The following is a 23,954-nucleotide window of genomic DNA, read 5'->3' as shown; positions in this document are numbered from 1 at the left end:
GACTAAACAAGGTCTAAACCAGAACTAAACCAGACCAAGACTAAACCAGAACTTAACGAGGACTAAACCAGGAATAAACCAGGACTAAGCCAGGGCTAAATCAGGACTAAACCCTCTCACTAGGAGGTTGTGGGTTCGACTCCTGGCTTCTCTCAGCAGGATAAAGATATTTCACTCGTTTCAACATAAATCTTGTGGGATTTGCTCCTTTAATGTCTGAAGAGGCTCCGGCTCTTTGGACCTGACACAAGTTTGACACAAGTGAAACATGAAGCAAGGAAAGCGAGGAGAGGAGGAGGAGAAAGAGAGAAAGAGAGATGAAAGAAGGGGAGAAAACAAGAACAGGAGAGGGAGTGGGAACAAAAGAGAAGAGAGGGAGAGAGGACAGGAAAGGGAGAGGCGGAGGAAAGAGAGAACAGGAGAGGGCGGGGGCAACGAAAGAGAGGAGAGGGAGAGAGAGGGGAGAAAGAGAGGACAGGAGAGTGAGAGAACAAAATTGAGAAGAGGAGAGGGAGAGAGGGAATGAAAGAGAAGAGAGGGACGGGGAGGAGATGGAGGGTGGTGACAGGAGAGGGAGAGAGTGAGAGGAGGGAGGAACGAGATGACAGGAGAGGGAGGGGGGAGAGGAGAGAAGAGGGAGAGAGGGAAGAGGAAAGAGGGGGAAAGAGCGAGAGTAAAGAGGGGAGAAAGTGAAAAGTGAAGCAAGGAAAGAGGAGGGGGGGCAGTAAAGAGGGGAAGAAAGAGAAAGGGAGGAGGACAGACAGAGTAAAGAGAGGTCTGAACCATAGACTGTATAAATAAATGGACATAGTTAACCTGCTAGATTTACATTAAAAAGCTGTGTCCCCCCTCTGTTGCTGTCAGACTCGTCATTTTGGTCTTAAACATTCGTATTAACCCGCTCTACATGATCCTGGGTTTTTTATTTCACAATTATGTCTGTAAATCAATATATGAACATTAATAACCCACTAGCAACAGGGTTGATTGACAGCATTGCTAAGCGCCCGCTCCTTGCTAGCCTCAATGAGCTTCATTTGACTGGAGCTGAACTATTCAAACTATGACAAAATCCAGGACTAAAATAGCAATAAAAATAAAAGCAGAAAAGCTCCAGTAGAGTTTCAGTTTTAATGTAGCAAACAAAACCAATGAAAACATGAATATTTACTAAAATCATACCCTGTGCAGTTGAATGCCTCTCCTAGCATGATTTAAAGTGTGCTCTTAATGTGATGGGAGTTTTTCTGGAGTGCATTTAAACACAGACACAGTGTTTTGTATGTCTCTCTCTCACCTCCATCTTCCACTTGGCGAGCCACTCCTCTCGGGTGCGTTTGCTGATGTAATAGGGGTCTCCGGCCTGGAACGTGACCCTGGGAACGGGCCTCTGTCGTAGGCTGATCTCCCACCCCACGCCCCCTCTCATCCGCCCACGCCCGCCCTGCACAAACACCACACAAAACATCACTGTGAGTTAACGGACAGAATTAAAAAAATGTTACTTAAAGGTACACTATGTAACTTTTTGTTATATCTATACATTTAAATGTGTTTTTTATTGCTCAAAAATACATTTAAAACATGCATTCTTAGTGAGCGGGTTCACATCTCCACAGATCTGACCTGTAATTTAGTCTGGAGGTGTTTTAATGGAGAAAGATACTCATAATGCCATACTATGAATCATTCAAGGTAAAGCAATTACATCTCCATGGAGACAAGGAGGTAGTGAGCCCTCCATCAGAAAAGTTACATAGTCTACCTTTAATAATAATCATTTGTGTTAAAGCACATAACGGCCCTCGCCACGCCCTGTGACTGCAGGGCATGGAGCATCTTGGTGATAATGATTAAAGTTGTTATGGATATGAAAAATTATAACTTTAACAGAGAATATTATGGATAAGCAGGGTTGTCAACTGAAATTTGGAGGCCCGGGGCAATAAGCCTCACATGGCCCCTCTGAAATACAAATGACCCACCCCCCACCCCCTTTTTATCACGATAAACAATATTATTGTTTATTGTCCCATTCCTACTCCAGATGCAGTTTTGATTAGTCCCTCGCAGTTGTGCTCGCCTCAGGCCTAAAAATAAAGGTGCATTAAGTAACTTTTTCTTGAGAAGGGTCAGCCACCTGCATGTCTTCATGGAGGTGTAACTACTTTGCCAGGAATGTAGCTAGACCAGGACTAGACCAGGACTAAACCAAGACTAGACCAGGACTAGACCAGGACTAAACCAGGACTAAACCAGGAATAGACCAGGACTAGACCAGAACTAAACCAAGACTAGACCAGGACTAAACCAGGAATAGACCAGGACTAGACCAGGACTAGACCAGGACTAGACCAGGACTAGACCAGGACTAGACCAGGACTAGAACAGAACTAAACTGGGCTAAAACTAGGACAGATTAAGTGTAAACACATCCTGAAATAAGCTCCAGAAATCCAAATGTTTTTTTCTTTTGTGAAATGACATAAAAACAAACAAAATAATGAACTTTAACTTACAACAAAACCATTAAAAAATCTCACCTCTGTCCTGACTGAGTCTCCTCCGTCCTCGTCTTTGTGCTCCACATCTGTATAAACACAAAATAAAACAAAAAATCTGATTAAACTCATGAGGAAGTGTCCAGTGTCCATTCATGACTTCACTTTAGACACAACAGGGCAGGCAGTTAGCACATGCAATGACATAATATATATTGTGTCTTTTTAGATGATTTGTTAGCTGCTCAGAGTAGAGTTGTAACCACAGACTTATAAAGAAGTGGACTAAGTGAGTGAGACACCCATAGCGCTCAGCTTTGCAGTCGCCATAAACGTCATTACAACAAAGCGCCACATGCTGTCGGTGCCCCCTATGGACAGCTCCACATTACATTAGAGCAGCACATTTTTTTTCATTTTTACCAAAATGACGACACGACGCTACCGAATCCTACGAGTACTACTGATTAAGAAGGAAGTGCGTACGTCACAGTGGGCATGTACGTCACACTGGGTGTGTACTGGTGGAGGTTAAACAAGGGTAAATCGACAAAATGGCATCTTGAAAATAGTGGATTAAAAATTACTCAAACATGAATCACTCTAAATACAACTTCAGAGGCTCAATGAGAAGAAACGATGAGAACATGGTTAAAAGCTCAAAAAAGTTGATTTGGCAAAACAGGTTCTCTTTAAATATATGAAAAAATTGGGTACAGGTTCTTTAAGTTAAAAAAAAAAAAAAAAAACAACTTTGAAAATGGCTCCCATCTGTCTCCTCAGGTGCAGAATGAGGACCTGATGAAACCCAGAGACCTGAGGCGCAGTAACAGAGCAGGTTTACTTTGGCACATGTAACCTTCGACCCCATATCCCCTCTTAAAGACTGCAGCTGGTTAGCGTTAGCATTAGCCACAGACACTCGGGAACATATGGACTCACTTCACTGATATTACACTGGTCTATATGTGCGCTAAACAGGACCAGCTCTGAGCAGCGCTGGGGTCAAAGAGGAGAAAGTCTGATAAAGCTCTGTATAAAGACAATTTGGTGCTATGTAAAAATAAATATGGAAACAAAACAACAAAACAATACAAGTGGACTAAATATGTTGCAGTGACTAATGTTAATAGGGCTGTAATCCATAGACTGTATATATAAATGGACGTAGTTAACATGCTAGTTCCCGTGTTCCAAATAGGAAGTGATCATGGGCGTTACCAGCTCCATTGACTCTGGCTCCAATTCTCTTTACACTGAAAAACTCTGTAACTGCTGCTGTCAGACTCGTCATTTTGGTCTTAAAATGTTCGTATTAACCCGCTCTACATGATCCTGTTTTTTTTATTTCACTATTGTGTCCGTAGATCAAGATACAAACATTAATAACAAATCAAACACCTTCTTTCCCCAAGATCGCTCCCGATAGCATTAGCAACAGGTTTGACAGACAGCATTGCTAAGGCCATGCTCACTTCCTATTTGGTTAGCGATGTCCATTTATATATACAGTCTAGTGTCTTGCCCCAGTGTATAAGCAAATCTTGAGGTCAAAACAAGGCTGCTGTGTACTGTCTGCATCTTATTATACAGCGTTTTATTGTCTGATAATAAGGAAGTGGATGGTTAGAATGCTAGTTGCTGTTGAAGTTGTCTTGAAGCATTACCTTAAAGCGACAACTCCACTCTGGCCTCTGAATGTTGTGAAAAGTGCTTATAAACTCATCGTGGTGAATAATTAGGATGTTCTGAATCCATAAGGTAAGCAAACTGCAAACTGTTTAAAGTGGAGTAGATCTGTTTTTCATGTTTTTCGTGTTTGCAGCTCCTTTAACATTAAATCTAATAAAAATTTCAACATGTCGGCTGTTTTAAATACTCAGTAGTAGACAACTGAGAGCTAAATTAGCAATTAGCTCTGGGAGGCTAACCACACTTGAACTACAGAGGTGACGTTAGCGACATGTGCTACGAGCAGCTAACAGTGTGGAGTGGGTGGAGGGCTCTACAGACCAGCGAACACAAAAGAGACCCCCTCCAGCCTCCGCCCCAGACTCCGCCTATCTGTTTAAACCCATGTGTATAATAACTCGTTCAGTGAAGTACCGTCTGAGAGCCGTTTTGAATATACACTTTTATTTGTGTATATTGTAGAGGGAGGGAAGTGAGTTGGTTGTAGCAGTAGTTGTAGTAGTAATAATTGTAGTAGCAGTACAGTTACACACAGGACAATGAAGGTCTTTGGGTTTGTAATGTAGGACTCATAGTATGTGCCAGTTTGATGAAGTATCAGTTGTAACATTAGTAGTAGTAATAACAGTAGCAGTAGTTCTAGTTATGATAGTAGCAGTAGCAGTAGTAGCAGCAGTACTTGTAGTAGTAGTAGTAACAACAGTAGTAGTAGAACCAGTAGCAGCAGCAGTAGTTGTAGTAGTAGGATCAACAGTAGTAGCAGTAGTAATAGTTATGATAGTAGTAATATTAGTAGTAGTAGTACTGGTAGCTGTAGTAGCAGTAGCTGTAGTAGCAGTAGGAGTAGTAACAGTATCAGCAGTATGTCATGATCCTGCATTTTTCTGTCTCTCTGTGTGCTTTCCCCTCCCTCACCTGTCAGTTCCTGGCTCCTCCCGCGTGCACCTGGAGCGCATCAGGGCAATTACCTCCACCTGCTGCGGAGCATAATTGCAGCTTGGACCAGAAACTCAGTGCGAGATCGTCTGCGTATGTACATCCTGTTCGGTGCCGGATCCTACACGTGTCTTCACCCTGCTTGCTGGACCGTCCCTGCTCCGACCCTGCTTCTACCCTGCTTCCCAGCCCTGGTACTGTCTCGGCTTATCTCTGCACTCCACGTTACTGGACCCTGGTTTGCACTCTGCTCCCTGCCCTGGTGCTGCCCGCATCGTTGTCTCCGCTGCACTCTACGTTCTGCTCCTGGATCCTGGTCCACACCTGGCTTCCTGCTCACCACCAGATCAACCCTCGTTTCTGTAATGTTTCAAAATCTGTAAACACCATAAATCAGCCCCGAGTCTGCACTCTTTGGTCCGCTACACCCACCGTTACGACACAGTACTAGAAACTGTAGTAGTAGTAACTGTAACAGTACAAGTAGAAGTAGTAACTGTGTTGTTTGGCTCATTTAATGCAGAGTATGTACCGAAGTAGTACATGGTACAGTAGCAGTATAAACAGTAGGAGCAGTAGTAGTAGTAGTATTAGTAGTCAGTAATCTGTGAAGCTGTAGTAGCAATATCTGTAGCTGCTTTAGTACTTCATGTAGTACAAAGGTGAGTACATTTGCATCTATATCCGTTTCCCACAATATGAAGTGACCACAGACACATCGAGAGCGGAGCACGAAACAGAAACCTGCCATAGAAATACTGCTAACCACAAGCCCAGCGGAAACAGCAGCAGGTCTCTCAGGCCTGTAAAGAGCACGATTATTTCAGATGCCCAACCACCAAAACAACTAGCTCCATGTCCTCTTTACTTCATAAACGCATATCTCCTCCTCTTTAGTCACCAGACTGCCATTACTATACTGCAGGAGCAAATCTTGAGGTCAAAATAAGGTTGCTGTGTACTGTCTACATCTCATTATAAAGCATTTTATTGTCTGAGAATAAGGAAGTGGATGGTTAGCATGCGAGTTGCTGTTAAAGTTGCCTTGAAGCAGTACCTTAAAGTGACAACTCCACTGTGGCCCCTGAGAGTTGTGAAAAGTGCTTATAAACTCCTCGTGGAGAGTAATGAAGATGCTCTGAATGCATAAGGTGATTAATAGTAGTAGTAGTAGTAGTTATTTCGATTATAAAGCGTTCCTAAGTGCAGCAGCAGAGAGGAGAAAGCATGGAATGAGCTAGTAGTGGAGGTTAAGACGATATTTGGTATTTTTAGCGTTACTTTTGCGTCGATTTGCTGCCTAAAAATATACAAAATAGCACTTTAATATTATGAGATAGGCAAGGCAAGTTTATTTGTATAGCACAATTGGTACACAAAGTAATTCAAAGTGCTTTACAGAATAAGAAAGACATTAAAATCACACAAATCAAAATATAAATAATCACAAATAATCATCATAAAATGAACATTAAAACAGAAGAGTGCAGAATAAAAACCTTTCAGTCATATGCACAGCTAAACAGAACTATTTTGAGCCTGGATTTAAACATTGTCAGAGCCGAGGCCTATCTCACATCTTCAGGAAGATTGTTCCAGGTTTTAGCTGCAGAAAATTGAAACGCTGATTCCCCAAGTCCTGGTTTAGTCCTGACTCTGAGCACCAGCAGGAGGCCGCTCCCTGACGTCCTCAGAGTATGAGATGGTGGGAGATGTTCTTTGGTGCTGGTCCATGGAGAGACTTGTTACAAGCAGAGCTGCTTTAAAGTCTATTCTCTGAGCCACAGGAGCCAGAGCAGAGACCTGAGCACAGGACACATGTGTGAAGTACTTCCTGGTTCTAGTCAGGACCCGAGCAGCAGTGTTCTGGATGTACTGTTCTGTCTTAAGGCTCGTTTGGAGAGGCCAGTGAGCAGGACGTTACAGTATCTAACCTACTGGAGACAAATACATGGATAAGTCTAAGTCTGGTTTTGACAGTAAACCTTTGATTTTTGCAATGTTTAGGTGGTAAAAAGCTGCAGATGTTATTGATTTGATGTGGCTGTTAATGTTCAAGTCTGAGTCTATTATTAACCCTGGATTTCTAGCCTGATTTGAAGGTTTTAGAGAGAGAGACTGGAGGTGACTTCTGACACTTTCTCTTTGTTTCAGTGGGCCAACGATGATGACTTTGGTCTTGTCTGAGTTTAGCTGGAGAAAGGTGTTTTTCCTCCACACACTGATCTGTTGATGCAGTGAGTGAATCCACTGGTCCATATTCACCTGCTGCAGTGAGACAGTGAGTGTCATCTGCATAGTTGTGGTAGGACACATTATTGCTGCGTATTAACTGGCCTAACGGCAGCATGTAGAGATTGAACAACAGGGGTCCCAGGATGGACCCTTGGGGCACCCCACAGGTCAGGGATATTTTATCTGAGACACATTTTCCAATTTCAACAAAGTACTCCCTGCCTTCTAAATAGGATGTGAATCAGTTTAGTGCAGTACCAGAGATGCCCTCACTGTCCTCTAGTCTCTGTAAGGGGATCCCATGATCCACAGTGTCAAAAGCAGCCCTCAGATCTAACAGGATCAAGACTGACACTTTGCCTGCATCAGTGTTCAGGTGGATGTCATTTGTCACCTTAATAAAAGCAGTCTCAGTGCTGTGGTGGGTCTAAAACCTGATTGGAAGACATCACAGGAGTTGTTCATTTGGAGAAAGTTAATAAGTTGTTGGTAAACTACTTTTTCAAGGACAAAAACGGCAGATTTGAGATCGGTCGGTAATTGTTCAATATTGTTGCATCAAGACTGCTCTTCTTTAGGAGAGGCTTGATAACCGCAGTTTTCAAAGCTCTTGGGAATGTTCCAGATTGAAGTGACATGTTAACTATGCGAGTGAGTGGTGACAGCAAACTGTTGAGCACAGACTTTAGAAATTTAGTGGGTAACACATCGAGGCAGTATGTAGATGAACTCAGACTGGTGACAATCTCTATGACACTTTTGTCAGTTACAGGTGCAAAGTGAGTTAGCACTGTGAAATATCTGCACAGAATAAGACCACAGCTCTCTTACAGGGCTGTGGTAAAAAGAGGCTGTGGGAGAGTTACTGAACTAAAGGTAAAAGGAGCTGTTAACTTGAAAACTACCACTTCTCTGTTCCACATTCTGATGTCATCACAATGTGGAGCAGAGCATTTTGAGCTTTGGAGATGTAGACTGACTAAAAATAAAGGATTACTCAAACATGTGTGAATGAAACAAAGTCACTTTTGTGTGATATAAGACCTTAAAATTTCTGTACATTGTCCTTTAAAATAAAGCCTGAACTAAACTAAAGTTAAAAAAAACAAAAAATCAAGTCTACATCTGGACTGACCTGGGCTTAACCAGAACCAAACCAGGACCAAACTGGTGGATTCACATCAACAGATCAGTGTGTGGATGCAAAACAACTTTCTCCAGCTAAACTCAGACAAGACTGAAGTCATAGTCTTTGCTCCACAGAAACATAGAGGAAGTGTCAACAGTCACCTCCAGTCTCTGTCTCTAAAACCTTCAAATCAGGCTAGAAATCAAGAGGTAATAATGGACTCAGACTTGAACTTTAACAGCCACATCTGCAGCTTTTTATCATCTAAAAAACATTGCAAAAATCAAAGGTAAACTGTCTCAGCCAGACTTAGAGAGACTCCATGTATTTGTCTCCAGTAGGTTAGACTACTGTAACGTCCTGCCCACTGGCCTCTCCTAATGAGCCTTAAGACAGAACAGTACATCCAGAACACTGCTGATCGGGTCCTGACTAGAACCAGGAAGTACTTCACACATGTGTCCTGTGCTCAGGTCTAAAACCAGGAAGTACTTCACACATGTGTCCTGTGCTCAGGTCTAAAACCAGGAAGTACTTCACACATGTGTCCTGTGCTCAGGTCTCTGGCTCCTGTGGCTCAGAGAATAGACTTTAAAGCAGCTCTGCTTGGACTAAACCAGGGTTAAACATGGTGAATCAGCATTTCAGTTAAAACTTGGAACATTCTTCCTGAAGATGTGAGACAGGCCTCTACTTTGACAATGTTTAAATCCAAGCTCCAAACAGTTCTGTTTATCTGTGCATATGACTGAAAGGTTTTTATTCTGCACTCCTCTCTTTTAATGTTCATTTCATGATTACTTTATGTTTTGATTTGTTGTATTCTGTAAAACATTTTTAATTACTTTGTGTATCAATTGTGCTATACAAATAAACTCGTCTTGCCTGGAGTAAACAGGGCTCAAACCAGGATCAAACCAAGACCAAACCAAGACCAAACCAGGACTAAACCAGGACTAAACCAGGACTAAACCAGGACTAAACCAGGACTAAACCAGGACTAAACTAGGACTAAACCAAGACTAAACCAAGACTAAACCAGGACTAAACCAGGACTAAACAAGGACTAAACCAGGACTAAACCAGGAGCAAACCAGGATCAAATCTAGTCTACATCTGAACTGACCAGGGCTTAAACCAGGACAAGTGTGATGGCTCCTGTATCATCTCAGGCGTCTCATTGAGAAGCAGCATGCTCTAACTGTTGTTCAGTCCTGCGCGCTGCTCTCAGACCACATCACATAGAGCCTCGCTGTGGTCACATGACTCTGACTTCTGCTCAAACTGCAGATCAAGCTCAGATAGTGAGACCCAGAACGGTCTCACTCTCACTCACACTCACACCAAAAGTCACAGGGGCTCAGGGACGGAAACAGAACGGCTTTGGCTTTGTTATAACCACATGATGATGACTGCAGCACAAATGTCTTAAAGTTCGTTAGTTTAAACATTAGTGGTAAGACTTGCGTTTTCAGGTGTTTAAAAATAAGCATTTGTTATTATTTAACTGAAAATTACCCCCAAGAATAATTATAATGGACAAGCACTGGTCAAAAATATGAGCGCATTACACAGACTATATATACTGTATAAAGAAGTGGACTGAGTGAGTGTGACGTCACCCACAGTGTTCAGCTCCACTCAAATGAAGCTCATCGAGGCTAGAGCAGCTATAGGGGCTAATATGGAGCAGAGTTCCATATTTGTAATTCTGACTGTGAGTATCATAGCAACCAAAGAGCCAATCCAGAGCAAGGCTGTTGAACGTAATGCCTCTTCCCGCACTGCTGGTTTACCAACACTGTCAATCAAACCTGTTGCTAACACTAGCAGGAGTGACCTCAGGGAAACAAGGTGCCTGATTTGTCTGCTATTAATGTTCATGTCTTTACTATCTTTACGGACACAAAGGTAAAATAAAAACACCAAGATCATGTAGAGCAGGTTAATACGAACATTTAAGACCAAAATGACAAGTCTGACAACAGCAGTTACAGAGAGAGTGGCCACAGTTTTTCAATAGAAAGTGAATGGAGCCTGAGCTGATGGAGCCGGAAGCGCGCCCATCATCACTTCCTGTTTGGAACGCGATGGCTAACAGGTTAGCTATGTTAATTTTCATTTATATAAACGGTCTATGGCACATTACAAAACATTTCTAGGGGCGACAGTGGCTCAGTTGGTAGAGCGCGTTTGTCCAAGGTTGGTTCGAATCCCGCTCTCGACATAAACATCATTGGTTGAGCGGTCAGATCCACTGAGTCACAGGTTGGCAGTGTGCTTCCAGCTCCCACAGATGAAAGCTGTCATTGTGTCCTTTGGCAACACACTTTTACACCCCACCTCACCTCCAGTGTGTGTGTACGCTGGTGTGTGAATGTGTTTGTGAATGTGTGTGTGAGTGGTTCCTTGATGCAAAGTGCTTTGAGTGTCTTGAACTAAGCGATCGATGCAAAAACATATCTTGAAGACTCAGGGGTGCACTATGTAACTTTCGTGTCTGCTTGTCTCCATGGAGATGTCAACGCTTTGCCTGGAATGTTCCACGGTATGGCCTCAAACTTATCTGGCATTTATTCAATAACATTTGTTTTGAAGGTAAATTGAAGGTAATTTCAAAGGCAAATTGAAAAATGCAATCTTGGACCTGGTTTGTCTCTACAGCAACAGATGAGGCTAATGCCATACTGTGGAAACGTCTGGAAAATAGTGCTGTCACAACGTTAAAATTCCAAACTCATTTTCGATACTAAAGAATAGACTTGATACCTGATACCGATTTTGATACTTTTGACAAACCCACTGAAAAATGCAACAACATCTCAACACAACAATTACACAGTGAGCCTTTAAACTGAAGTTGTAACTCACATTTGGTCGGCCGCTCTAGTTTCCGTCGTCCACGTTTCTTCCTCGGGGGGGTCATGGCGTCCTCTTCTTTCCCCACCTCGGGCTTCTCCTCCCTGGGTGAGCCACAGCCGTTCTCCAGGGGCGGGGGTCCAAGGCGCTGCTCATCTGCCCCACGCGCTGCAGCTTCTTTGGGGTAACCGTTGTGCCCGGGCCCCCTCTCTGTAGGTCTGTCATGATCAAAAGGTATTTTACTTCTATGGGGTATTAAAGAGGGGGTATTTTACTTCTATGGAGTGTTAAAGAGGGGGTATTTACTTCTATGGGGTATTAAAGAGGGGGTATTTTACTTCTATGGAGTGTTAAAGAGGGGGTATTTACTTCTATGGGGTATTAAAGAGGGGGTATTTTACTTCTGCGGGGTATTAAAGAGGTTATTTTACTTCTGTGTGGTATTAAAGAGGGGGTATTTTACTTCTATGGGATATTAAAGAGAGGATATGTTACTTCTATGGGGTATTAAAGAGGGGGTATTTTACTTCTGTGGAGTATTAAAGAGGGGGTATATATACTGTATTAACTGTGTTTTATAAGTTTCACTTTCATTTTTGACGCTCTGCGTCTCCTCTCCCTTTGCTCTCTGTGCTAAGTTAATCCTCCTTCAGAGCACTATCACAACACAATCAGCTGCATCCCACTAATGAAACAACTGCACATCACGTCAGGTTTGACAAGTTCTGTGTACAGTTTTGTATCAAGTTTTTGTGTATTTATGGAGAATTGTCGTGTGGGAGCGTGGGTGACATAGGCTTGTGGGCAGAGCCTTGTACAGTCCAACTGTAAAGGAGGGTTTGAATAGGGTCCGGGAGAGATCTCTAGGTCTACATGCATGGATGACATCTAAAACCTCTTCAGGCATGTTTGTGATGAGGAACAACGTTAGAACATGGGACAAAGATACAAAAAGTATGTTTTAGTCATGTTATAATGCTGTACCTGGAGCACACATTTTTGAGTAACACTTTATTATTAGTCTGTCTACATTTCCGAAGCTCAAAATGCTCTGTTCCACCTTGTGATGTCATGAAGTGGTAGTTTTCAAGTCATTTCATGACTGAAATCAACAACATGATTCTAGTGAAGGTGTATGGAGTTTAAAAACAGTCGAGGACTTCCTGTATTACCACATGACATCACAAGGTGGAACAGAGTTTTTTGTGTTTGAGAGAAGAACTCAGTCTAAATCTGCAGGGTTTGTGAAACAAAATACAACTGCAGGTCTGTTTGAGATAAGGAATCAATCAGCATTAGAACAGAGATCAGAGTGTAGTGTAATATGGGTCCTGGAATATTCATGAGGACACACCTCTCCGGTCTCTCTCCGGGATATCCATTCTCCAGCTCCATGCGCTCCTGTTTCGGGAAGCAGGGGAGCTGAGGGGGCAGTTGGGGGGGCCCATGGCGGAGAAGGCCCAGGTCCCCATTGTGGAGGTGGGACATGGAGCTGCGGCCGATCCCAGAGTAACCCACGGCAATGGCGTCTTTGAACAAAAAGCAGCTGTCCACCTAAAGCAAGAGAAGAAGAGAGTACAGTATGAGACAACAGCAAACAGAAAACAGAGGAAACTGCAATATTCAAAACACATAGTACTACAGTATTTTTGGGATAATTACAAATATAAAATGTGATACCACAGAGGTGTGAACGTTGGGATTGGGTGATTTGAATGCTATTTTTTATTAAGAACAAATACAAATGTGTAAAATTGTGTTTTTAATGAAAACTATTTTGTCTGTAAATACACACTGACCTGCCCCTCTCCTGCCCCTGCCTCTGCCCCAGCCCCTGCCTCTACCTCTGGCCCTGCCTCTGCCCCTGCACATGTCCTGCCTCTGCCTCTGGTTATAATCTAACATATTCACCTACATATTTATGTACTGTCCCCTTTCCTTTTTTTTTTTAATGAATATTTTATTTCAGGAAGAACACATATCACAGGCACATTTTTCCAGTACAAGTATTGTATAAAACATTATTGATCAAAGCCCCTAAGAAAAGTGCTTGTCAAAACTATACCGTGGTCGATTAGTCCCATCCCATTTTAATATAATAAAGGAGTAGAAAGGAAAAAGACAAAAAAAAAAAAAAAAAAAAAAAAAAAAAAAAAAAAAAAAAAAAAAAAAACACACCAAAAACTATTTACAAGAATTGGGGAGCTTACATGGAAAAATAAAGTGTAGTCAAACATTTATATATGCATTATACCGTAAAAATATAAATCTTCACCCAAAATGGAGAAGTCACAAAAAGTCTGTTCTAATTGGAGCGATATACTTAATCCACTTGTTCCAAATACAATAAAATTTGTTCCTTTGAATGTTTATTGTGTACGTTAGCCTTTCCATCTTAAATATTTCATTTACTATATCAATCCAGCCATCCACTGAAGGCGGAGCAGAATTTAGCCATTTTTTAGTGATGTTCTTTTTACTTGCTGCCAGGAGGGCTTGCAACAGCTTTTTATCACTTCTCCGTTCCAAAAGAGCAACCCTACCTAAGTACAAAGTTTCAAAGTTGAATGGCATGTTCACTCCAAAAACTAAGTTTAACCGCACATGGATCTCCCTCCAATACGGTTTTAATTTGGAGCAAGCCCAAAATATGTGGTAGTGATTCCCCTCCTCAGAACCACACTGTCTCCAGCATGCCGACTTATTGCTCCCCTGTGCAGGAGTTCTAAAATATCTAATAATGTTCTTCCAGCAGTGTTCTCTCCAGGACAGGGATGCCGTCGATGACCACTGGAATGACCAGATGCTGTCCCAATCCTCCTCAGTCATTTTAATTGTTGCCTCCTTTTCCCATTTCTGTTTCACATATAGCGTATTACACTTGTCAGTCACATAAAGTGCATTGTATACTTTAGAAATCATTTTTTGGGTAGATAGCCCATATGCCGATTTCAATATTTTAAAAAAAGCTTCTTCAGATTGTGTAAAGTTTGTTAAACTGCAATTTGAGTTAAAATAATGTCTGATTTGTAAGTATCTGTAAAAGTCATTTGCCCGCAGATTGTATCCACTTTGCATTGCCTGAAAGCTGAGAAAAGTGTTTCTCTCTGTGTATGACAAGTAGGTGGTCAGACCCCTGTCTATCCAAGCTTTGAAAACACAATCACTTCTGTTCGGGGGAAACTCTGTCATAAGCACACCATCTAAATAGAGTTATCATTTTCTGAATTTGAGTTAAATTTACCACCTTTTGCCAGATCTTCAAAGTTAAACCCATGCAACAGTTGCCCATTTCACCCACCTGTGACCATAGATTTTTATCCCCTATAAAGGCCTGCAAAGGGAACTTTTTTATCATTTTAAACTCCATTTCCTTCCACTTTGCTTTGTAATCATCATTGCACCAATAAAGAAGCGGAACCAACTGAGATGCATAGTAATAATGTCTTAAGCAGGGAAGGGCCATGCCTCCTTTTTCTCTTCTTAATTGCATTGTACTATACCGCACCCTAGGTTTCTTACCTTCCCAGATAAAACGTGATATCTGTTTGTCCCACTCCCTGAAATAATTGTCCGGTACTTCCACTGGGAGTGTTCTGAACAAGTATAGCAATTTAGGAAGTACGGACATTTTGATGGAGTTCACTCTGGAGGTCAAACTTAAAAAAGGGATGAGACTCCATCTATACAAATCCTCTTTGATTGCTAATGACAGCGGTTCATAGTTTATTTGAAACAGATTTGAAAGATCTTTAGTCATTGTGATACCCAAATATTTCATTCCCGTTGCTTCCCAGTTCAAATTATATCCTTCCTGTAGCTTTACTGAAGCAGTGAAGTTTATGGCCATCACCTGTGTTTTGGCAATATTAAGCCTGTAACCAGATAAATTCCCAAATTATTTCAACATAATCATCAGCTCATTAAATGACTTCTCAGGATCCTCCATGTAAACTAGTACATCGTCTGCGAACATTGCCACCTTATGTTCGACCCCTGCCATTGTCACCCCTTTAATCTGGGAGCTTTGTCTTATCCATTGTCCAAGAGGCTCAATAAATAAAGAAAATAACAGCGGAGAAATTGGGCAGCCCTGTCTACTTCCCCTTTCCAACTGAAATGAGTCTGAGAGATCACCATTAATTTTTACCTGTGCAGTTGGTTTTGAATATAGAGATTGGATCACTCTGGTAAATTTGCCATGAAAAGCAAATCTGTCCATTACTTTATAGAGAAAAAGCCACCTTACAGAGTCAAAGGCCTTTTCTGCATCTAGCCCCACTATTAATGCTTCAGTTTTTTGACGTGTTACGTGTTCTATAATATGTAGTGACTTCCTGATGTTGTCCAATGTTTGTCTTTGATGAATAAATCCTGTCTGGTCTAGATTAATTATCTCTGGCAGAATATTTTCTAATCGACGTGCCAATATGGAAGTAAATAATTTATAATCCACATTGAGGACACTTATAGGTCTATAGTTTCCACATTCTTGTTTGTCTTTATTTTCTTTTGGGATCAGTGATATAATGGCTTCGCACCATGAGGGAGGAATTTCACCTGTTTGTAATACCCAGTTAAATGTCCGCAACAACAGTGGTGTTAGATTTGCCCTCAGGCATTTATACCACTCTCCTGTGTACCCATCAGAGCCTGGGGATTTACCAGACTTCAACTTTGTTATGGCAAGGTTAACTTCTTTGATTGTGATTGGTTTCACTAACATCTCATTTTGTGAATCTTGGATTTTGGGCAGCTCAAGGCCACTCAAAAACCTATCAATACTCTTCTCATTAGCTGCTGGTGGTTGAGTATATAATTCTTGATAGAATTTCCCAAAACATTCTTTAATTTTCTCCCTCGAATCTATCACCTGACCAGTAGTAGGATTTTTTATCTTATAAATTGTATTCTCCCTTTGTTGTTTTCGCAGTTTATAGGCCAAAATTTTTGCCGATCTTGCTCCAACCTCATAGTGTTTCTGTTTCAAAAACGTCAACTTTTTTTGCACTTCTAAATTATAAATCTCATCTATTTGTTTGTGTACTTTCTTTATTTCAGCTCTCAACTGGACATTGATGTTTTGGCTGTCCCTGTTTTGCATCTGTTTCAATTTTGCCTGTAGATCTGCCAGACTTTGACCCCTAGTTTTTTTCATGAACGCTGTTAGGGAGATAAGTTTCCCTCTTAAAACTGCTTTTAATGCATCCCATAAGATTGTGGGCTTAATTATACCATCATCATTAAATTCCAGATATTCTTTAATATCTTTTTTAAGTTTCTCTACTGTTGTGGAGTCATTGAGAATATTTGAATTAAGTTTCCACGAGGTTCTCTTTGTATCTTTTTTTAAATCTAGCAGCAGGATTATTGGGCTATGGTCTGATATGTCGATCGTTAATATTTGAGAATCCTTTATCTTAAGTCTATCAGAACTAAAGACAAAGTAATAATCAATCCTTGAGTAAACTGAGTGTGGGCTTGAAAAATGTGTATAATCTCTAGTTGTTGGGTGCATATCTCTCCATACATCTATAACACCCAGCTCCTCCATCAAGGATCTAACTTTTTTTGTTAGTGGGTTACTCTGGGTGCTCCTCCGTGATGAGTCCAGGTTTGGGTCTAGCCTGATATTAAAATCTCCGCCACAAATCACCAGACCATGGGACGTGGCCATCAGCTCAAAGATGCTTTTATAGAAGGGCCAATCACTCCCTGGTGGAGCGTATACATTTATCAAAGTTATATCAATGCCCTCTAATCTACCAGTAATTTTAATAAATCGTCCTCCCTCATCTATAATCTCGGACCCATGTTCATATGTCAGTTCACTAGATATTAATGTGGCAACTCCTCTTTTATGAGCCTGTTTGTATGATGAGGCAAATACATATTTAAAACCTTGCCTCTGAAGCTTAGCGTGCTCTAACCCAGACATATGTGTTTCCTGGAGAAAAGCTATTTGGGCCTTTTCTTTTTTAAGTTTAGAAAGAATTTTAGATCGCTTAATTGGATTTAATACTCCATTCACGTTAAAAGAAATGCATTTCAGTACATCACTATGCATATTTCCTTAGTCTAGTAAAGTAAACAACTCCAATCAGAACTATTGTGTAGCTACCCCTTTTAACGAAACAACAAACACGAACATAAAAACTACAACTAAACCTTGTAGTAGTTAAAACAATTAAACCGCGAACATTCATACCCACTTCCAAGGATGAGGTCCCAACTCTATTGGACCTCGGCTCCAGGGGATATCCTCTTTGGCCTGCTTGGCGTCGAGGGCCCTCTGAAACAGTCATTTTACTATTGTCCCCGACATTAAATATTTCACGTCCTGCATCCAAGTTCTTAAGTCCTTCTCAAAATATATCCACTCCATACCTGTCCATTATTGCTCCTTCAATTGCTGGTACCTTCAGATACTTCCCGCCTGAACACCTGTAGCTTTTCTTTAAAACCCCGTTTACGTCGTCCTGGCGCTGGCATCCAACTGTACCGCTGTAGTTTCTCCAGAGAGGAAACCGGGCGCTCCACCCTCGTTACAGGTAAACCTTTATCAGCCAGATCTGACGCAGCCTCCTCTACTGAATCATATATCTTCGTCTCATCCTTCAGGAAGACCTTAAGTCGAGCTGGATACAGCGTTTGAAATCTTATGCTGCTTGCTTTAAGGACCCTCCTGATCTCTCCGTATTCCTTTCTTCTTGCCAAAACATCTGGCGCGTAGTCGTGATCCAGGTTGATTTTGCTCCCCTTCCATGTGAAGCCTTTCCTTTGCCAGGCCGCTCTGAGCACTTCGTCTTTGATCCGGTAACTTTGGAATCTGATGATTATAGATCTGGGCTGGCTGTCCACCGGGGGTCGCGGCGCCAAGGCTCGATGCGCTCTCTCGATTAGCAAATCTTTAGTAGTTGGGAGATCCAGGTTTTCACGCAGTAACTGCTCCACCAACGGGATAACTGATAGAGCCGTGGACCCCTCAGCCCCCTCCGGGACACCGTAAATTCTTATGTTCTTCCTACGGGAGCGTCCCTCTAAGTCAGATACTTTTAGTTGAAGTTGCACTTGTTGCTCCACTAATTCAGTAATGATGTCCTCCGCCCCCTGCACACGATCATCGATAGTTACAAACCTTTGCTCCACTTCGTCCAATCTCACATTTGTCTGTGCAATATCTTGTTTTAAGTCGCCAAATTGTTTTTTATTCTCCTCTCGCATCTCTCTAATTTCCTTCAGGATTAATGACAGTTTATCCTCGCCGCCGGCCTCACCGCTGCCCTCATCTTGGCTAACAGAGTTAGCGTCTTCATCTTCAAAGTTTTTCTCGTGTAGTGGAGCGTTCCTCCTTTGACTTTTCTTGGATGTCATTTTCTTCCCCTTTTAACACATTCCTAGTGTGGCAGAACACGCTTCATAAGTTCGTTTAGGGGATTTTTTTAATCAATTTGTCGCTGCGGACTTTTCACGCTGCCATCACTGGTGGTGACCCGGAAGCGCTCTCCTACTGTCCCCTTTCCAAATACATAAAAATATTCAGTTTCATTTCGTGTTTATGAAATCTGAAATAAATGATTTTTACTTCAAATTTCATAAATATAACCTATATCCTCCCTTTAATCATGTCATTAAACTTGTCATGTCCATGTGATTGTAATTACAGTTTCATGAAGTCAGATCTGTGCCACTGGACCAGCTGCTGTGTGTCCAGGGTCTCAGGTCATTGGGTCCAAGCCGAGCTCTTCCTGCTGCTTCAGTTACAGCAGCACTCAAGAATGACTGGAATCTTGGCACTTGGACTGACTACATACATGAGTCTGCCTATAGTAACCAGCACCGTACAACAGGATGTGAGTCTGCCTATAGTAACCAGCACCGTACAACAGGATGTGAGTCTGTCTATAGTAACCAGCAGCAAACGACGGGACATGAATCTGTCTATAGTAACCAGCACCAAACGCCCGGGACGTGAGTCTGTCTATAGCAGTGCTTCTTAATTATTTTCTATCATGCACCCCCTATTAAGAAGAAAACATTTTGCAGACCTCGTCTGACTTTTCGGGTGACTTTTGTGCGTCTCATTACCTCTGTCTATCTCTGCCTTTCTTTTCATCCCTGTTAAAATGTTTTCCATAGTGACTCTTTAGCAAAAGTGTCTCTTGTTCACTGCCCTGTGTCACGATCTGTTCGCTCTCTCCTTCTGTTTGCTGTGCGCGTGCTGCGTACACGCTGTCTACATCTCACCGGCCCCACTATTTGAGAACCACTGGTCTGTAGTAACCAGCAGCAAACGACGGGACATGAGTCTGCGTATACTGACCAGCACCAAACGCCTGGTATGTGACTCTGCGTATAGTGACCAGCACCAAATGAAAATACCTCTTAAATCTAGACTCTTACCCCTGTGTTGAAACATTTCTAACTTCACTGCTTCCATTTTACATTTTAAAGATACAACATATACATTTTTTTAAACTCAATCTGATGACTTAATAGTGAAAGACACACACACAAAATTGGACAGTTACTCGAATATGATTCAATACTATATGAAATCATTTCAAATTCTCAATGTTCATTTTGGGTGTTTTTATGAAGTGGTTACAGTAAGAGTCTGAGGTTTGGAGCAGAGTTCAGACTTTGTTTATGGTGCTGATTATGTTTTAGTCTTATTCATGTCGATACAATTATAAAGCAGTTTTCATGTGCTTTTAATAAGTAAAAATGAAAAAAAAATATATATATATATATATATATATATATATATATATATATATATATATATATATATATATATATGTATATATATATATATATTTGACATATTTCCCTATAATCCCCAAACACTTGGTCTATATATATAAAACCACTCAAATCAGTGGGTCAGAAAATGGCGGCGGTAAGCAGAGAGCGACCCCAGACCCCAGTGACCCCAGTGTACGAGGAAACAGACAAGGAGCACATTCAAATAGGGGAGTTTATAAAAGATGAACAGGCAAAACTCTACCAAGATGAGCCACTTTCAAGGCCTTTCATTAAAAACGTCACACTGTATTTGAATTATTAGTCAAAAAGCCAATCTAGCATAAACTTAACTAAACAATTGTTTTTTACCATAGACTGTATATAAATGAACATAGCTAACCTGCTAGCCATCGTGCTCCAAACAGGAAGTGATCATGGGCGCACTCTGGACTTCATCGACGCTGGCTCCAGTTCACTTTCTATTGAAAAACTGTGACCCCCTCTCTCGACAAAATGACGAGTCTGACAGCAGCAGTTACAGAGAGAGTGGACACAGTTTTTCAATAGAAAGTCGAGAGAGTCGATGGAGCTGGAAGCATTATGAACATTTCCTTTTGGAGCGTCTGGTAGATTGGAGATGGTATTGCTTCGTCTAGAAAGTTCCACTGTATGAGATTAAACTTCATCACTATCATCCCTCATGGAGACAAGCAAATGACGCCTCAAGACCATTTTAGAGGTCAGATCTGTGGAGAGGCGAGCCCGCTCAGAGCAAGAATAGTCATTTCTGAGCATTAAGAACAGCTGGAATGAATACTCTGCCATACTGTGGAAAATTACAGAGAAAGAAATATCATCTCCATGGTGACAAGCAGGTGGTAGAAAAGTTACACTGTGCATCTTTAATGACACAAACTCCCTTAGGCCAATCTAAATATACAAACAGACTAAACATGCCCAGAGACGTGTAAACTCCATGTTCTGGACCAGGTCTCCAAATGATGTAACTAGGCAGAACCACAGCAGTTTACACACAGCCCACAGGAAGCACTACAGTGTCTTAAAAATGCTGTGAAATGAGTAAAAATAGAGTTTAGGCTGCAGCCTCCAGACCACAAACACATGACTACAATCAGAACGATTATGAGCTCCATTAACATGAAAGAAACGAGCCACGGTGCTAGTACTTCATCTGTGCAAAACAACACTATAGTTTAGACCTCTACAAACAGGTTCTGAAGTGTGTATCAGATGCCCTCCCTGTGTGTCAAACGCCCTCCCTGTGTGTCAGATGCCCTCCCTGTATACATAATGCTCACTGTGAACTTTAGCTGGGTTTAAAACATCAAGCAACTTATTACTTATTTTAAAAATGTTAAACCACACACTAAATATTTAACAGAGCAGTGTCTCTTTAACCTGTAGCTGATCCCTGTGAGGTCAAAGTTCATGGCTGGGGTGAGGTCAAACAGGGGTTAAGTTAAAGCTGAGAGTCTAGACAAAGAGATGTTTGTTTCAGGGTCACATTCATTTGCATTTTACATTATGAAAGGCACAACTCAAGCCAGACTTATAGAGCAGTGCTTCTGATGCAGGCTGGGGTTTGTCATACTGCTACTACTACTACTACTACTACTACTACCACTACTACTACTGATGCATGCTGGGCTTTGTCAGTTCCTTAAGTATTAAAGGTCTAATTACACAGGCTGTGTCCGAATGTCCTTCCAGCCCCCCAGTTTTATTGCTTCAGAAACACCTTGACAAACAGGTATTCTCTGTGAGTGGGGTCGCCTTTCTAAAGATCTGACTTGTAACTTGGCCTGCTTGTCTCCATGGAGACAGACATGTTTAACTCCCTCGTACTCCTCACTGTGTCCTATTATAAAGACTCGAGCAGCCTGACAGAAACTAATGGGGGAAAAGAAGGGATCCATTACCCACCTCAGACCCCACCCCACTACTACCACTACCACTACTACTACTGCTATCACTACTAGTACTACCACCGCTACTACTACTACCACCACTACTACCACTCCAACTACTACTACTACTACTACCACTACTACTACTACCACTCCAACTACTACTACTACCACTACTACTACTACCACTGCTACTACCACTAATACCACTCCAACTTCTACTACTACTACTACTACTACTACTACTACTACTACTACTACTACTACTACTACTACTACACCAGCTCCTGTACAACATAATACTCATGTACTGTACTACACTGCCCTCAGTATTCGCCCTCTGCATATATTCTTGGCAACACTAGTCTCTTTGTTTATCTGCTGATCTGAGCCGAGGGAGTTTACAAACGTGATTTTGAGCAAAGGATTACGTAAAGTATAAACATCTGGAGGAGGTAACAGCGTCCCAGGAGAGATCAGTGAAAATTGTTGAACAGACTCCAAACATGGAGGGGCTGGGATTCTTATGTTCAAATCACATTAATAATATTGAAATAGTAAATAAAAAACAACAAAAATACCTAGAGCCTTTCCCTACATTCAAAACCAAGCCCCAGGGTCTAAACATGGCCGCCCACTTAAGCCAATGGGCCGTGATCAATGGTGCATGATGCGAACTTTAGATGCTAGATACATCCCGTCCTGCCCATGGACCATGTGCAGTTGAGCTACCTCCCATGAGACTTTGAGCAACAAGAGCAAGCGGAGCGGCCGCGAAGGAGAAATAATAGATAAATGACAAATTATAAATGCTAATGTTTGTGCTAATGCTAATGGATTTTGAGCTGAGAAAAAGTTTATGATCTGAACAGGCAAAAATCACTACAAAATTAGACCCTTGTGAAAGTTGTAGATGTCCTGTCAGCCCCTGTCAACCGAACACAAGCAGTTTGTGATTACATTTCGCTCTCTAAGAAAAATCCTTTCTGGGTGGGAGGGATTTTTGTTGTCATACCAATGAGCGGCCACTAGTCCAACTCTAGACAGCTCTGAGCAGCAGTTATACTAATAGATCCAACACTTTACACTGCATTACTCAGTCACTCTAAATAACTAACTCAGTCACTCTAAATTATTGTAGCCACAGCTGCCCTGGGGCAGACTGACAGAAGTGGGCCTGCCATCGTCCTATCCCACCACCAACACTCACACACCACATTCATACAAGGCAATGTGGTGCAAAGTGTCTTGCTCAAGGACACAAAAACATTGCGCTTGCATTTGAGTCACTGCTGCCCCACTGTGGCACTTGGTATTCATTACAGTCTCCCCTCCAAGTCCAAGACCAGAACTAAACCAGGACTAGAACAGGACCAGACCAGGACTTCGTTAGGACTAAACCAGGACTATAATACAAATGTTTTGAGTGTAAATGTATGATGCTAGTGGTATGGTATGCTAACAGTTTTGAATGTAAATGTATGATGCTAGCGGTATGGTATGCTAACAGTTTTGAATGTAAATGTATGATGCTAGCGGTATGGTATGCTAACAGCGTACTCACAGGGAAATGCTTGCGTTTGCGTCCGGGTTTGCCCACTTTACACGAGGCACTGGTTTTGTTCGGCTCATTCATGTGGTCCATGTCAAGTATTGTGCTCTCTCCCTGTGGACACAACAACAACATTTAAACATTCTGCAAAATACACAAACCAGCCGCCATTTTGTTTTCGTGAAGCTAATGTCAAGAGAAAAGAGAATGTTACGACAGCAGGATTCATCGCAACTAAACCAGATCTACATCAGAGCCATAGACTGTATATATAAATGGACATAGCTAACCTGCTAGCCAACATGTTCCAAATAAGAAGTGATCATGGGTGCACTTCTGTCTCCATCGACTCCAATGGCTCCAATTAACTTTCT

General features: G+C 41.7%; 1 protein-coding gene across 1 annotated transcript in view; it reads right to left on the bottom strand.

The window, feature by feature from the left end:
• dnmt3ab (DNA (cytosine-5-)-methyltransferase 3 alpha b) overlaps positions 1 to 23,687 on the bottom strand; it is a 47,284-nt gene extending 23,597 nt beyond the window's left edge. Inside the window, exons 1-5 of the mRNA XM_033988615.2 lie at positions 23,593 to 23,687; positions 12,707 to 12,906; positions 11,365 to 11,570; positions 2,544 to 2,590; positions 1,298 to 1,444 (exon numbers count right to left, since the gene is read on the bottom strand). Coding sequence (XP_033844506.2) covers positions 1,298 to 1,444; positions 2,544 to 2,590; positions 11,365 to 11,570; positions 12,707 to 12,906; positions 23,593 to 23,673 — 681 coding nt within the window. The 5' untranslated portion in view covers positions 23,674 to 23,687. The remainder of the gene's footprint in view (positions 1 to 1,297; positions 1,445 to 2,543; positions 2,591 to 11,364; positions 11,571 to 12,706; positions 12,907 to 23,592) is intronic.
• Between the last annotated feature and the right edge of the window lie 267 nt (positions 23,688 to 23,954).

Source organism: Periophthalmus magnuspinnatus, chromosome 22 (genome assembly GCF_009829125.3).
Source record: "Periophthalmus magnuspinnatus isolate fPerMag1 chromosome 22, fPerMag1.2.pri, whole genome shotgun sequence".
Taxonomy (NCBI): domain Eukaryota; kingdom Metazoa; phylum Chordata; class Actinopteri; order Gobiiformes; family Gobiidae; genus Periophthalmus; species Periophthalmus magnuspinnatus.
The sequence above is the reverse complement of the archived record's forward strand: the minus strand, read 5'-3'. Positions and strand labels throughout refer to the sequence as shown.